Genomic DNA, 13,667 nt, shown 5'->3' on the forward strand with positions numbered 1-13,667 from the left:
TTCACATTTGGTATTACTAGAAATTAAATCAGATTTTCTAAATCCTTTTAGATTTTTAAAACTTAAAAAAAACTTAATAAAAAACAACAAAAAAAAAACCCCTCCATGATGAAACCTTCTAGAGGAAAAAAAAATTCTCCAGAGAAGCTAAAAATGGGTTTTATATGGGTTATGTCCACCCCATTAGTATATATTTTAGGTAAGTGACATGGAATCGGCTCCTGGAGAAATGGAATTTCAGGTAATTTTTGCTTGTTTCCCTTTAAAATGACTTCTATAAAATATGGCAATGACTTTTTAAAGCTACCACTTATCAACCACCACATGGCAGGTTCTGCACAGAGTGCCCTCTGTGCATTATCTTATTTCAACCTCATACCCTTAAGTACTTACTAAAGCGGCTGGGCCTTTTTCCCATCATAAAATGGACACAGAGATAAAAATCAGAACAGTCTAAAGCCAAAAATGTACTGGTTTCTAATTTCTACCAACCTCAAGGTGAGCTACCAAAGGATAAGGAAAACAAAAATCTAGAAATAAGCCTATGACAACGTTTGGAAAATTGACCCGTTTTAATTTTTTAAAAACAAAAAACACAACACAACATCCAATTATTTTTACCATCTACAATTCAGTTATATCCAAACATTCTAAAACCAAACAGAGTGCCCTGGCCAGAAGCAGGGGCTGAAGACGTGACACTGAAGACACACGAAGGTGAATGCTAGAGGTGACAGTCCCAGCTAGCTGCAGGTCACAGGTCTTCCAACACGCGCCAGTGCCTTTCGGCTCAGTTTGCTCACGTGTTTTACAGGAAGCTCTTTAAAATAATTTCATCCCAGACACCAGATTTTTTCAATAATACGCAGCTCCATAACATTTGTGTTTCCATCCAATTGACGGGAATAAAAAGCAATTTTTGTTTTTGTCTTGTTTTGGTAGCGCAGAGAGGTAAAACTATCCGCCAGATTCCTTTAGTAATGAGGAAAGGAGAGGTAAGAAAAGATCTGGGCTGTGCTGGGTGCTGGTTCCTACTGTCTCTTTAATGTTGACTTCTGAAGTGTTAAATCACACTCATGCCACTACAATGATTAGTACTAGTAATCTTTTTGCAGATGATAAAAAGGAAAAATACCCAATGGACATAAAAATGGTCAAAAAGATTTTACTGCAGGTCAATTTTTTCCCCCAAAAAAAGATACAAAATGAACATACAATTGGGATGGTAACTCCGTTAGACATTCCAATTCACCCAGTTGCTTGTTCGCCACAGAAGTAAGGAGAACAGGCATTAAGTTTGATTAGTAATGTTATAGTAGTAACCAGATGTGTTAATGGCAGCTTATTTGAGGTCCATCAATCCTTGGAATACGTGTAGGGAAGCACGGCTGTCGTTCTCTGACTGCCCACATCTGAACACATTCAGCTACCATGGAAACTACAAAGGAAGGAAAAATATATTTATTCCAAGATTCATGTACTGGGATTTTTAAGCGCCCTTTCTTCTGTAAAGCCCCGGAGTGGTGATAATGTGCTAGGGACTGCTGTGTTTGCCGGCATGAGCGCCCATCCTCTGAGGGTCCTGAGAAGGATAGTGGATTGGTCCTGGAGCCCTCATGAAAGGAGGGGGTGGTCCCATTGGGTGGAACATGTGTGGCCCAAAACCTGCAGATGGGAGAGGACAAATTTGTTAGGCTTGCAGTTTCCTTGACAACCTTTCAAACCTCTGAATCTTTCTAAGGTCAAAACCACCTACACAGAAACCAAGCTAGCTGACAAGGGGCTTCAGAAAATGTCAGTTCACAGACTTGCTTAGGAACATCTACCTGTAGTACTTCCTTGGTTTTAGAAACCTGTCCCCTCACACCAGGTTAAAAGAAAACTCCACGGGACTCAAGGTATCTGCTAGTATGTCATCTGAACCTTTGGTATCTATCGAACACGCCACTCCTACTGGCCAGGATTCAATCAGGATTTGCGAGGGGAGGAAGATATCAGGCGGAGGCAAGACCCTGTCACCACCAACATCAACGCTTTATCCTAGAATGGAGGGTGTTCAAAAACCAGGACTTTGTTAAAGAGAATGGGGACTCTGCCACAGGAGAAATGGCCACTTGTGATTTACCTACATTTTTCACATTGTCACTGACAGCTTCTAGAGCAGCACGATACAAAGTGCTGGTCCTGGAACTGTTTATTACTGCCCCCCCCCCCCCAAAGATAATGCCATATGTAACTTGAGCCAAAGTTTAACTTAATTACAAGACCAAGCACCCTGTTTAGTTCATCTGACACATTTTTTGTAACAAAACTCTCTTAATGACTTTATATCCTGGCACAAGCTCTGTATCTTACAGACAGGTAATGAATGCTTTGTACAGTGACACACATGCACTTTAAGCAATGGCACTCTAGGACATTAGTTAGGATTTAGTTTAGAACAGGGGACAAACTGATGATAGATAACTATAATCCAGTAACTCCCATTCTGATTATATATATACTCAGATCTTTAGCTCTGGCGACTTTCCTCTCCTCGGCAGGCCAAGAAAAAAAAGATCAAGGACCCTAACAAATCAGGTTTACTTGCAGACTTCTATGGGGGAAATTAAAAGGCTTTGGACATGATAATGAGGTGTGAAGACAGGACTCTCACAAGGATTTTTCTGGGCTAAGTTAGACCTATCTGCTGAGAAGGACGATGGATGTTACCTGGGGGTGGGGGCGGGGCAATACCAGGGGGTGGTGGCAGTGCAATGTTCACCACAGCTGGAGGACCACTCGGGGGGAGGTTGAAGTAGTTGGCAGAGGCTTCTTCTTCTGCTGCAGGAGGAGGAGGAAGAGCTGGAGAACAGAAAAGAGCCAACAGTTGGAGGGAAGACAACAGTGCAACACTGTTTCCCCTCCTGTAAGTCCTGGGCTCCTACTGACAGAAAAGGGCTGCTGCAGGAGCCAGAGACCCAGCCAGCTGGTCTCTCCTCACACTGAGGAACATTAGGGCAGTGTGAGCATCTGAAGTCATCCAGCTACGGGGGGGGGGGTAGCAGAAAGTCTGCACTCACCTCCTGGCAGTCCTGGAACGGGCTCAAGCTTGATCCCAGAGTCTGTGGTTCCATCCTTCTCTTTTTCTTTTCCTCTGGCTGCTTGGGACCTGGGAGAGACATACACAAACACACAATGTCAGCACTTGATCCCACCTTCTCTCACACGTCTGCTTCTCATTTTCTTAGTCAAGCAGAGATGCTTCGCTCCTTGCCTCCTCTTTGGCAAACACTCCTTCCCCATAAAGGCCACAGTGCAGAGTGGATAAAAGCAAATGTTTTAAAGCCAGAAAGACCTGGATCCAAAATCTGCTGGAAATGTTGTATGGACGAGAAGAGGCTACCTCTGTGTGTTTGGCATAGTGCTGACTTAGCACACCGGAAGCACTTGGTCTGGGGCGCTGCTTTTAGTGATCTCCTTCCTGCTTCCAAGCCGGAAACCTATCCTCCCTTTGAACTTTCAGGGCATTTCACCTGAGTCTCTCTTACACAATCATCACTTTCAAAAACTTGAATTAGCTTTTCTTCTCCATTGGACAACCGGCCTCTAGAGGGCAGAATCTAGGTCTAATGCATTTGTAAACTCTCAAATCCACTTTTCATACCCTGGCGTCACAGTTGGCCTATAATAGCTGGTCATAAAAAACACGAACCTTCAAAGGAGTAGATTACTACATCAAAACCCTGAATGAATTTCCAAAGCAGGATCTTCCCAACATCCACAAGATTGAAGTGTTAGAAAATGAAAAATTCTTTTTAACAGTCCTACTGATTTATATCTATTCACCAAAAACATACTAGTCCCCAGATAATGGAACACTTTCTTGAAAATCTCAATAAAAAAATGTTGAGTCTAATTCTCACCTTCCCCATTTCACGTTGAGTCTACGGCCATTGACAATCAACTTATTAAAAGACTTCTCTGCAGCCACTTCTGCAGCCTGCCTCGTGGCAAACTGGATGAATGCACACTGCTGTCTTTGCACGACAGTGATCGTCCGAATTTCCCCAAACTGGTAGAAGTGATTTCTGAAGGGATACAGGCAGAGAAACAGGAGAGTTAATGATATACTCCCAGGAGGCTGTGGTGGATTATTCACTCTTCCGCTGACTCACGAAGCAGGTGGCCCCATGGTTATCTGTCTAACCACCTGCAGGTAGACCCCCCAATACCCTGCCCTACTGTGGGTGCTACTTACTGAAAGAGAGTAAGAAAAATAATGAGTAAATAAAGGTTTACAAACATCTCAGAGGTTTTTCCCATGGAGGAAAAAGGGGTCCAGCAGGTTCCTTAGGGACCTAAGCCCTACATAAGGGTCTGGCAAACTATAGCCCCCATGGCCCATGAACCAAGAACATTCAAAACATTTTTTCAAGATTGTGAAACAACAACGATGACAATGACGACAAAATAAAAGGGAGGAGGAGGAGCACGGAAACGTCTGCCAACTGCAGGGATGGTCTAGCTCTCTCAGACCAGGTTTAATGGAGAAGGTTATGGAAGGCATGTTATATACTATAAGAGACTCTTCTTCATTTATCTCTTTGCAAGAGGTAATTTCCATCACTATCTATCCAGATGTTTCATCTAGCCAAGCAAAATACAAGTCAAGGATAATACAAATACACCAAATAGAAATCTCTTCAAAAGGTCAACAATTTAAACTGTAAGAGCTTTCTAACTGCCAAGTTCTCCCTCCTTGACATAATTAATCATACCTGGATATGTGCCATATTTTAAAAATTCTAATTGGCTATTATAGGTCAAATAGAATCTCACGTAGGGGAGCCTGGGTGGCTCAGTCAGTTAAGCGTCCGACTCTTGATTTAGGCTTAGGTCGTGATCTCAAGGTCGTGAGATCGAGCCCCGTGTCAGTGATATGCTGAGCATGGAGCCTGCTTAAGATTCTCTCTCTCCCTCTCTGCCCCTCATCCCCCTGCTCCCTGCTCACGTGCCCTCTCTCCAAAAAAAAAAAAAAAAAAAGAATCTCACGTAATCATTACTATACGCAAGGATCAAGCAAGCACTGTTGATGAACACTACCACTTTGGCTTCGGAAAAGATAATTTTATAAAAATTCTAGTTGGCACAATACTAACTATAGAGTGGCTAAAGAACAATGTACTTTGTACAGAATTATCATGCTTGCTGTGTTTTTGCTAAAAAAGTATTCCAGGACAGTTAAAAGCAGAAAGAGCTCATAAAATTTTATCTACAAACCTTAGATCAGTCTCAGTAATGGTATCACCCAGACCACCAACATACAGTGTGGTGATAGTCTTGTCCTCTGGTGGGTCCAGACGAGGCATTGTTGAAGCCCGCTTTAGAAGCTTATCTGCCACAGGGTCATTGATACCATAATATCGGTCTTTAATGTTCTGATCAGCAAGGGGGTCATCTGGATCTGTTGGCTTCTCATGTCTATGGTTCAGGAAAGAACAGCACATAAAGGTGAAACAAAGGAAAAGAATTTACAGGTATCACCCAACAGTAGCTACATACACATACCCGGAAATGCCTTCTGAACTAGAAACCATGGCCATACCAAAACATAAGTATCAAGACAGAGCTAATACCAAAGGATTTACTGTATCACACAAAGACTTGCCAGCCTCCTAAAAGCCATTTAAATGGCCGTCTAAGCACATGAAAAAGTGCTCAATATCGCTCGGCATCAGGGAAATCCAAATCAAAACCTCAATGAGATACCACCTCACACCAGTCAGAATGGCTAAAATTAACAAGTCAGGAAACGACAGATGTTGGCGGGGATGCGGAGAAAGGGGAACCCTCCTACACTGTTGGTGGGAATGCAAGCTGGTGCAGCCACTCTGGAAAACTGTATGGAGGTTCCTCAAAAAGTTGAAAATAGAGCTACCATATGATCCAGCAATTGCACTACTGGGTATTTACCCCAAAGATACAAAAGTAGGGATCCGAAGGGGTACGTGCACCCCGATGTTTATAGCAGCAATGTCCACAATAGCCAAACTGTGGAAAGAGCCAAGATGTCCATCGACAGATGAATGGATAAAGAAGATGTGGTGTATATATACAATGGAATATTATGCAGCCATCAAAAGGAATGAGATCTTGCCATTTGCAACGACGTGGATGGAACTGGAGGGTATTATGTTGAGTGAAATAAGTCAAATAGAGAAAGACATGTATCATATGATCTCACTGATATGAGGAATTCTTAATTGTAGGAAACAAACTGAGGGTTGCTGGAGTGGGGGGTGGGGTGGGAGGGATGGGGTGACTGGGTGATAGACACTGGGGAGGGTATGTGCTCTGGTAAGCGCTGTGAATTGTGCAAGACTGTTGAATCTCAGATCTGTACCTCTGAAACAAATAATGCAATATATGTTAAGAAAAAAAAAGAAGAAGAAGGTAGCGGGAGGGGAAGAATGAAGCGGGGGAAATAGGAGGGGTAGACGAACCATGAGAGACGATGGACTCTGAAAAACAAACAGGGTTCTAGAGGGGAGGGGGGTGGGAGGATGGGTTAGCCTGGTGGTGGGTATTGAGGAGGGCACATTCTGCATGGAGCACTGGGTGTTATGCACAAACAATGAATCATGGAACACTTCATCTAAAATTAATGATGTAGGGCGCCTGGGTGGCTCAGACGGTTAAGCGTCTGCCTTCGGCTCAGGTCATGATCCCAGGGTCCTGGGATTGAGTCCCGCATCGGGCTCTCTGCTCCTTGGGAGCCTGCTTCTCCCTCTGCCTCTCTCTCTCTCTCTGTCTCTCATGAATAAATAAATAAAAATAAAATCTTTTAAAAAAAATAAAATAAAATAAAATTAATGATGTAATGTATGGGGATTAACATAAGAAAAATAAATAAATAAATAAATAAATAAATAAAATCTTAAAAAAAAAGAAAAAAAAGAAAAGAAAATAAATGGCCGTCTAAGGTAACAGGGTTTTTTTAATCAAGAAATGCTTTTGGCACAATCCACTCCAAAACAAGAAGTAACCAAAACATGGTTCCCCTTCTCTCGGTCAATGGTTCTTAATGTATCTGAGGTCTTGCATGCCTCTGAGAGTCTCATTAAAGCTAATGGACCAGCCCCAGAAAAAAGGATAGATAATTTTTTTTTTGTGGGTGTGGGGTTAACCAACCCCAAGTCAGGAACTCCTAGTCCAGGGGCGCCTGGGTGGCGCAGTTGCTAAGCGTCTGCCTTCGGCTCAGGTCATGATCCCAGGGTCCTGGGATCGAGCCCCGCATTGGGCTCCCTGCTCCGCGGGAAGCCTGCTACTCCCTCTCCCACTCCCCCTGCTTGTGTTCCTGCTCTCGCTATCTCTCTATGTCAAATAAATAAGTAAAATCTTAAAAAAAAAAAAAAAAACAAAAAAAAAAAAACAACTCCTAGTCCAGATGCTGGGCAGTCTTGACTGAAACATACTCACACACCCTTTAGAGGCCTGGCCTTCACTGGACTTCAACCATACACTGAGATTCAAGCTAGTTATACCATGACAGTGATGACTTACCTTTAGAGTCAACATCTGCATTATATGGCATAACAACTTAGTTTCCCAAGGCCTGGTTATGAGTAAAAGTCCCATTACAAATAAAAACAACAATTTCAACAAGCTCTTCTAAATGTAATAGCCCTAAGACATGACATCTATCATACTAGTTGTATAAACTTGTAGATTTTAAATCAGAAATAGTTTAAACTAGCACCTCCCATTTCTTAAATGACTAATTATCTGAAAGCCGATAATGAAAGTGCCAATTCAGTTCTTGCCTGTATGGACACTCCTCTCCTCTCTTACATTCTCCTTTTACCCAGAAGGAGCAAATGTGGGGTCGATTCCTCTTATAGTAGGGTGTGGTCCGGGCTAGCTTGAGCAACATGTCACTGGTGGAGGTGGCTTTCCCCAACATGCCAACCGGCCGCGTTCCATCAGAGTTAGAAATCTATAGAGGGATGACACATTCCAAAGATAAATTGTATAGACCCTGTGTCAAACCACTAGGATTCTACCAAATATAAAATTACATCAAGAAAGTGGCAGCATACTTCTCTCTCCATATTCTGTGTGTAGTACTCTTTGTTGACATCTGACTTTGGCATGTCATCCTTAAAAGACAATCCTGCATCACGAACCTGGATGGGCAGCCCTGGTACAAAGGAAAAGAGGAAAAAACCTCAAGATATATTTTAAAACAAATCCATACCAAACCTGCACATGGAATACAACATCATTATTCCCTTCTCCAGCTTCCTAGGTATTGGAGGCTTTATTTTTATTCAAAATCTTTATTACCATCAGGCCAAAACTACCACAGAGTATCCTATGAAACTGTCCAAATTCCTGACCTGTCATGAAATTTGAAATCAATGTTTTAGAACATATTTTAGATGAACGACGTTTGGTTACAGTCAAACTTGACCTGTAATTAATAAATAATAGCTTAAATAATAAATAATAGCTTTTACTAGAACAGCATTTATTTAAATAAGTGTAAAAAGTGGGTTTTTTTTTTTTAAGTACGTATGTATGTTATTTATTTATTTGACAGAGAGAGAGAGAGCACGCACGCACGCACGTGCACAAGCAGGCAGAAGGAGAGGGAGAAGCAGGCTCCCAACTGAGCAGGGAGCCCGATGCGGGGCTCGATCCCAGGACCCCAGGATCATGACCTGAGCCAAAGGCAGACACTTAACTGACTGAGCCACCCAGATGCCCCAAAAGTGAGTTATTTTTTAAGCCTGTCTTATAGATCCTCTGGATAGTCACAAGCATGTAAGGATCACAGTATTCTAGAACCAGAACACTTCTTTTAACAAATATATAAATAATATTAAACAATATGTGACCAGGACTTCGATTAGCAGCTATCTTTCTGAACTTAACATATATATAAACTTATATTTTCCCTTTTATTGTATAGTAGAAATTCTTGTTGAAAAATTATTTTTCTCATTAACAAAAAGTCACTTTTAGTTAAAAAAAAAAAAAAAATCACTCTCAAAAGCAGTTACCCTTAAAATCGTAGCAGTTACAGTACACCAGTCCTAAAAACACAGTTGAGACAAAAATCTAAAATATAATTAGCCAATGCTTCTGGTAGGGATTGTGGGAAAGAGCTCTGAATCTTGAAAGAAGCCCAAGGCAAAGCAATTACCTATCATAGGAACGATGTCTTTCCCTCACTTTGGCTATAGGGATGTAAATGAGAGAGATTTGGGCTAGTTCTGATTAATCCCCAACTTTTCGTTAAGTTCTTCCTGTTACTCAGAAGAGCTCTAGAATGGCCTAGTATGATTCTCCTCTTCTAGGAAAAGTAGAGCACAGTAGGCCCTCCAAAGTGGGGTCAGAACCAGAGATAGGGTGAGAAATGGGAAAGAAAAAGATTGGTTTGTTGTCTAGGGCACGGGCACCTACATGCTTTCAGACACGTTAGACAGGGCAAACATACCGTACTCCAGGTCCAAGAGGCAGGTCTGACAGACATTCTTCAATTTACTGCAGGTTTGGCACACTTCAGTTTTCTTGAAACGCATGCGGACCCCGGGGCACCAACGAAACACCGTGAATGGTCTGGCACAGATCTGGGAAAACAAAGTAAGAGCCAAAGAGTGTTAATAGTTCTGATCTGGACAATTAAGGCCAGGAGATTTAATAACAATGGGAGATTGAAAGAAAAGATCCTTGAATCTAGGGTTTAAAAGAGACCTTAGCAATTATGTAGTCTAAATACCATCTGATGTTTCAATCCCATTTATAACACCCTTCTCCAGGAGTTAAAAAATTCACATAGTACAGAAATGAAATATTAAAGAGTCGAAGTCCTCCCCACACTAGAGGTAACCACCACCAATAATATGACCATTAATCTTTTTGAGGGGGCAATGGGGAGTGCCATATACTCCTTTAAGAATCTTATGCCAGGGGCGCCTGGGTGGCTCAGATGGTTAAGCGTCTGCCTTCGGCTCAGGTCATGATCCCAGGGTCCTGGGATCGAGCCCCACATCGGGCTCCTGGCTCAGCTGGGAGTCTGCTTCTCCCTCTCCCTCTGCCTCTCCCACTGCTCATGCTCTCTCTCTCTGTATCTCTGTGTCTCAAATGAATAAATAAAATCTTAAAAAAAAAAAAAAAAAGAATCTTATGCCAGCTATGACCTTCCTCCTCTGCTAAAATCCTTATGTGCATTGTCAGACAACACTCAGTATATCCTCTCAGAGGGTTCAAAGCCCATCCACAGACACCAGGTTAAGAACCTTTACATTAAAGGGCTCACTTTCTTACCTCTCACACTGAACAGTTAACAGTCAATGAGTATATAAATGATATATGAAAGTCTGTGTAGCACTGACTTTTATTGGAGAACCTCAAAGCCCAGCAAGTTGAAAAGAAAAGAAAAATAAAATTAAATCATTATTCTTTAACAGACATACTTACTTTACATTCCTTCCCATACTTTTCTTTGGTCTGAAACAGAAAAAATAGAAAAGAGCAAGTTACAGAAAAACAAAAACTAGGTGTCTGCTCCTTCCATAAAGACAACCCAAGAAATGTGTCTGTAGATCCCCGGCATCCCAATAAGGTGGTGGTGATGGATCACTATTGGAGGTGCGAGAGAGGAGATATATTCTACCAGCTACTATGAATCATAACCTCTTAAGAATCTTATGGCTCTAAGTTAATATGTATCTTTCCATTGCCACAATTCTTAGGCTCACTTCTGGCTCCCAAGTTCTCTCCCTAGGAATTAAAATTCCTAACAGTTTCCACAGTCCTCAAATCACGGAGGACATAGCTCTGGCCAGCCCATTTTACAAAAGTTAGTCAGGGGTAACTACTATAGACCCATCTTGTCAGATACTCTATATAGAGTCAATCAAGATCTCCGAGATCGATCACAACATAGCCCTATTCTAATTATTAAATGTTAATTACTGATTATTTTACCCTCATTTATAAGGATGGGGTTACCTTACACTAAAGAGACTAGAGGTGCCGTGGCCAAAAGGCATTTGATTAGGAGTCAGGACACTTAATCTAGTCCTGGTTCTCCTCCTACCTTGCTAAGGTTCCTGGAGTCAGCATATCTGAATTTAAATCCAAGCTCCACTCCTTACTTGCCATATTGAAAAGACCTAACTCTCTCTGCCTCTGGTTAACAGACCTGACTGTTAGATAAATAAATGCTCAACAAATATTAGCTGTTATATTAGGACTCCTACATCGCAGGACTGCTGCTGAGTTCCAAAGACAGAATAAGCATGACAGTCCTTTGCAAATCGTCCTATGCTTTGGGTTAGTAAAGGAGCATCAATACTTTGGCTTGGCTAAGAGAAGCAATTCACGGACAGCGTGCAAATACCACAACAATGACAGAACCTGAATAAACTCCCTTTTCACACGCGATCACTCACCATTCGGATATATGGGTTTTCTCCAAGACACGTCTGGCACAGAATGGGGAAGTCCTGGTGAAAATGGGAAATCTGGTTGAGAGCCAGGCTCCGAAGACCCTGCCATCTCTGCCACACTCTTGGGGACGGGGGGGGGGGGGAGGGGGGGGGGGGGGGCGGGGGCGGGGGACAGGGTAGGGCAGGAACCCGAGGTCCAGCACGGGCCGGGTCGCGTGAGGGGGCGCTGTCTGCACTTCCGGCAGGTGGCGGGAGAAAAGACCAGCTCGAAGTGAGTGGAGAGGGCAGGGGTGGGAAGCGGGCTGGTCCGGGACCCTGGCTAAGCCCCCTCCCTCCAAGCCCGGAGGAGGAGGGCCGCCCTCCAGCCTCCCGCTCTGGCGGAGCTAGGCCGCAGCGCCGGCTCCTGCCCGGAATTCCCTCGGCCGCTCCACAACCACGGCCCTGCCTGCCCGAAGGAGGCCCGTCTCCGCCGCCTCTCTCTGTCCTCCTCCGGCAGGCATACTCACCGCATCCTCCCAGTTCTGCCTGTTGTAGGTGTTGGAACCCAGAGAGGTCGCCATCTTGAGAGCGTCTGGAGGCACCGGTGGCTTCCGAGTTGGGAAAGAGGACCGCCACAATCCCGTCAGACCCCGAGGCTGGCTCCCCGCCCGTTGACGTCTTATTTATGCGTCGTGGGCGCCCTTGGGGGCGGTCCTTGTGCGTCGTGACGTCACCTGGAATTTCTTCGCTTGACAATTGGGAGTTAGTGGGTTGAAACCTGGTTCTCTCTTCGAGTTGGTCCCTGTTTGGGAAGAAAAGCCACAGTACAGTTGATTTATTTTAAAATGGAGCAAAAAAATAAAGGAACAAGTAAGGAATGAGGGACTGGGATTAAAACAGCGTTTGCCCCCATGGAGCGCTTATTATGCCTAATGGTGAGCGAACGTCTTGCTGTGCCAGTATCTTAATTCTCACAATTTCTCTGTAAGGTTGCCAGCTTTAGCAAACAAAAACGCAGAACGTCTAGTTAAAGTTGAAGTTCAGATAAACAACAAACCATATTTTAGTATAAATATGTCCCAAACATATTTATACTAAAAAGTGACTCGTTTATTTGAAAGTCGAATTTAGCTGGATGTCCTATATTTTATCTGGTAACCACTACCCTCTAGGCAAGTATGATTGTCCCTTTTTTTTAATAGAAAAGGAAACAAGTTTAGAGAAATTAAGTAACTTCTTGTCGTGTAGCTAAAAATGAAGTCACAAATCCATATTGTTACATGTATCAGTAATTTGTTCCTTTCTATTACTGAGAATTCTAATGTACCAAGGGGATTTTAAAAAATCCATATTCCCAGTTGATAGACATTTGAGTTGTTCCAGATTTCGTGACTATAAATAAAGCCATTATAACATTCACATACATGTTGTATGGACATACGTTTTCATTTTAAATACAAGAGTGGGATTACTTGATCAAATGGTAAGTATTTATTTTCCTGGATGAGAAAGTTATTGGATTTATCTGAGCTTCTTCAATCTATGGTTTGTTACGTTTTTGAAAAAGATTTTATTTTTTCTTAGTGGCGGGGAGGAGTAGAGGGAGAGAGAATCTTAAGCAAGCTCCATGCCCAGCGCAGAGCTGGACGCAGGGCTCGATCTTACAGCCCTGCGATCAAGACCTGAGTTGAAGTCAAGAGTCAGACGCTTAACCAACTGAGCCACCCAGGCACCCCTTCTTTATTTTTTATTTTTAAGTAAACTTTATGCCCAGCCTGGGGCTCGAAACTGGAACCCCAAGATTGAGTCACATGCTCTACTGACTGAACCAGCCAGGTGCCCCTATGGTCTGTTATCTTTTGCAAATTCTTTTTTTTTTTTTTATAGTTTTAAAAATTTTTATTTAAGTAATCTCTACACCCTACATGGGGCTCAAACTCACGACCCCGAGATCAAGTTGCATGCTCTTCTGACTGAGCCAGCCAGGTACCCCTGTTTTGCAAACTCTTAGACATCATTTCTTTAAATGTTCTTCTGCCTAATTTCTTCTCCATCTGGGACTCCAATTATACATGTCAGTCATTGTTCCATAGATCTTGAATACTGTGTGGTTCCACTCTTTTTCCTCAGCTATGATGAGTCTACTGATGAGACCATAGAGGATATTCTTCATTTCTGATCCTGTGTTTTTTATTTCAATTTGTCCCTTTCTTATAGTTTCTGCCTCTCTGCTGAAATGTTCATACA

General features: G+C 42.7%; 1 protein-coding gene across 4 annotated transcripts; it reads right to left on the reverse strand.

The window, feature by feature from the left end:
* Positions 1 to 557: 557 nt before the first annotated feature.
* Positions 558 to 12,692, reverse strand: LOC118006614 (pre-mRNA-splicing factor RBM22). 4 transcript variants are annotated; one of them, XM_034999325.1, is made up of 11 exons: positions 11,948 to 12,692; positions 11,445 to 11,498; positions 10,468 to 10,497; positions 9,485 to 9,617; positions 8,082 to 8,182; positions 7,806 to 7,978; positions 5,263 to 5,463; positions 3,906 to 4,070; positions 3,063 to 3,151; positions 2,713 to 2,844; positions 558 to 1,665 (listed from the first exon to the last, which is right to left on the reverse strand). In XM_034999325.1, exons 1-11 carry the CDS (start codon positions 11,999 to 12,001, stop codon positions 1,535 to 1,537), a joined length of 1,263 nt encoding a protein of 420 aa, XP_034855216.1. In that variant the 5' UTR covers positions 12,002 to 12,692; the 3' UTR covers positions 558 to 1,534. The 4 variants fall into 4 exon arrangements, with proteins under 4 accessions (XP_034855216.1, XP_034855217.1, XP_034855218.1 ...); XM_034999326.1 differs by having other exon boundaries at positions 2,737 to 2,844; positions 11,948 to 12,691; XM_034999327.1 differs by having other exon boundaries at positions 558 to 1,438; positions 11,948 to 12,691.
* Positions 12,693 to 13,667: the final 975 nt, after the last annotated feature.

Source organism: Mirounga leonina, unplaced genomic scaffold (assembly GCF_011800145.1).
Source record: "Mirounga leonina isolate KUSES-001 unplaced genomic scaffold, KU_Mleo_1.0 Mir_98, whole genome shotgun sequence".
In the NCBI taxonomy this organism is placed as follows: domain Eukaryota; kingdom Metazoa; phylum Chordata; class Mammalia; order Carnivora; family Phocidae; genus Mirounga; species Mirounga leonina.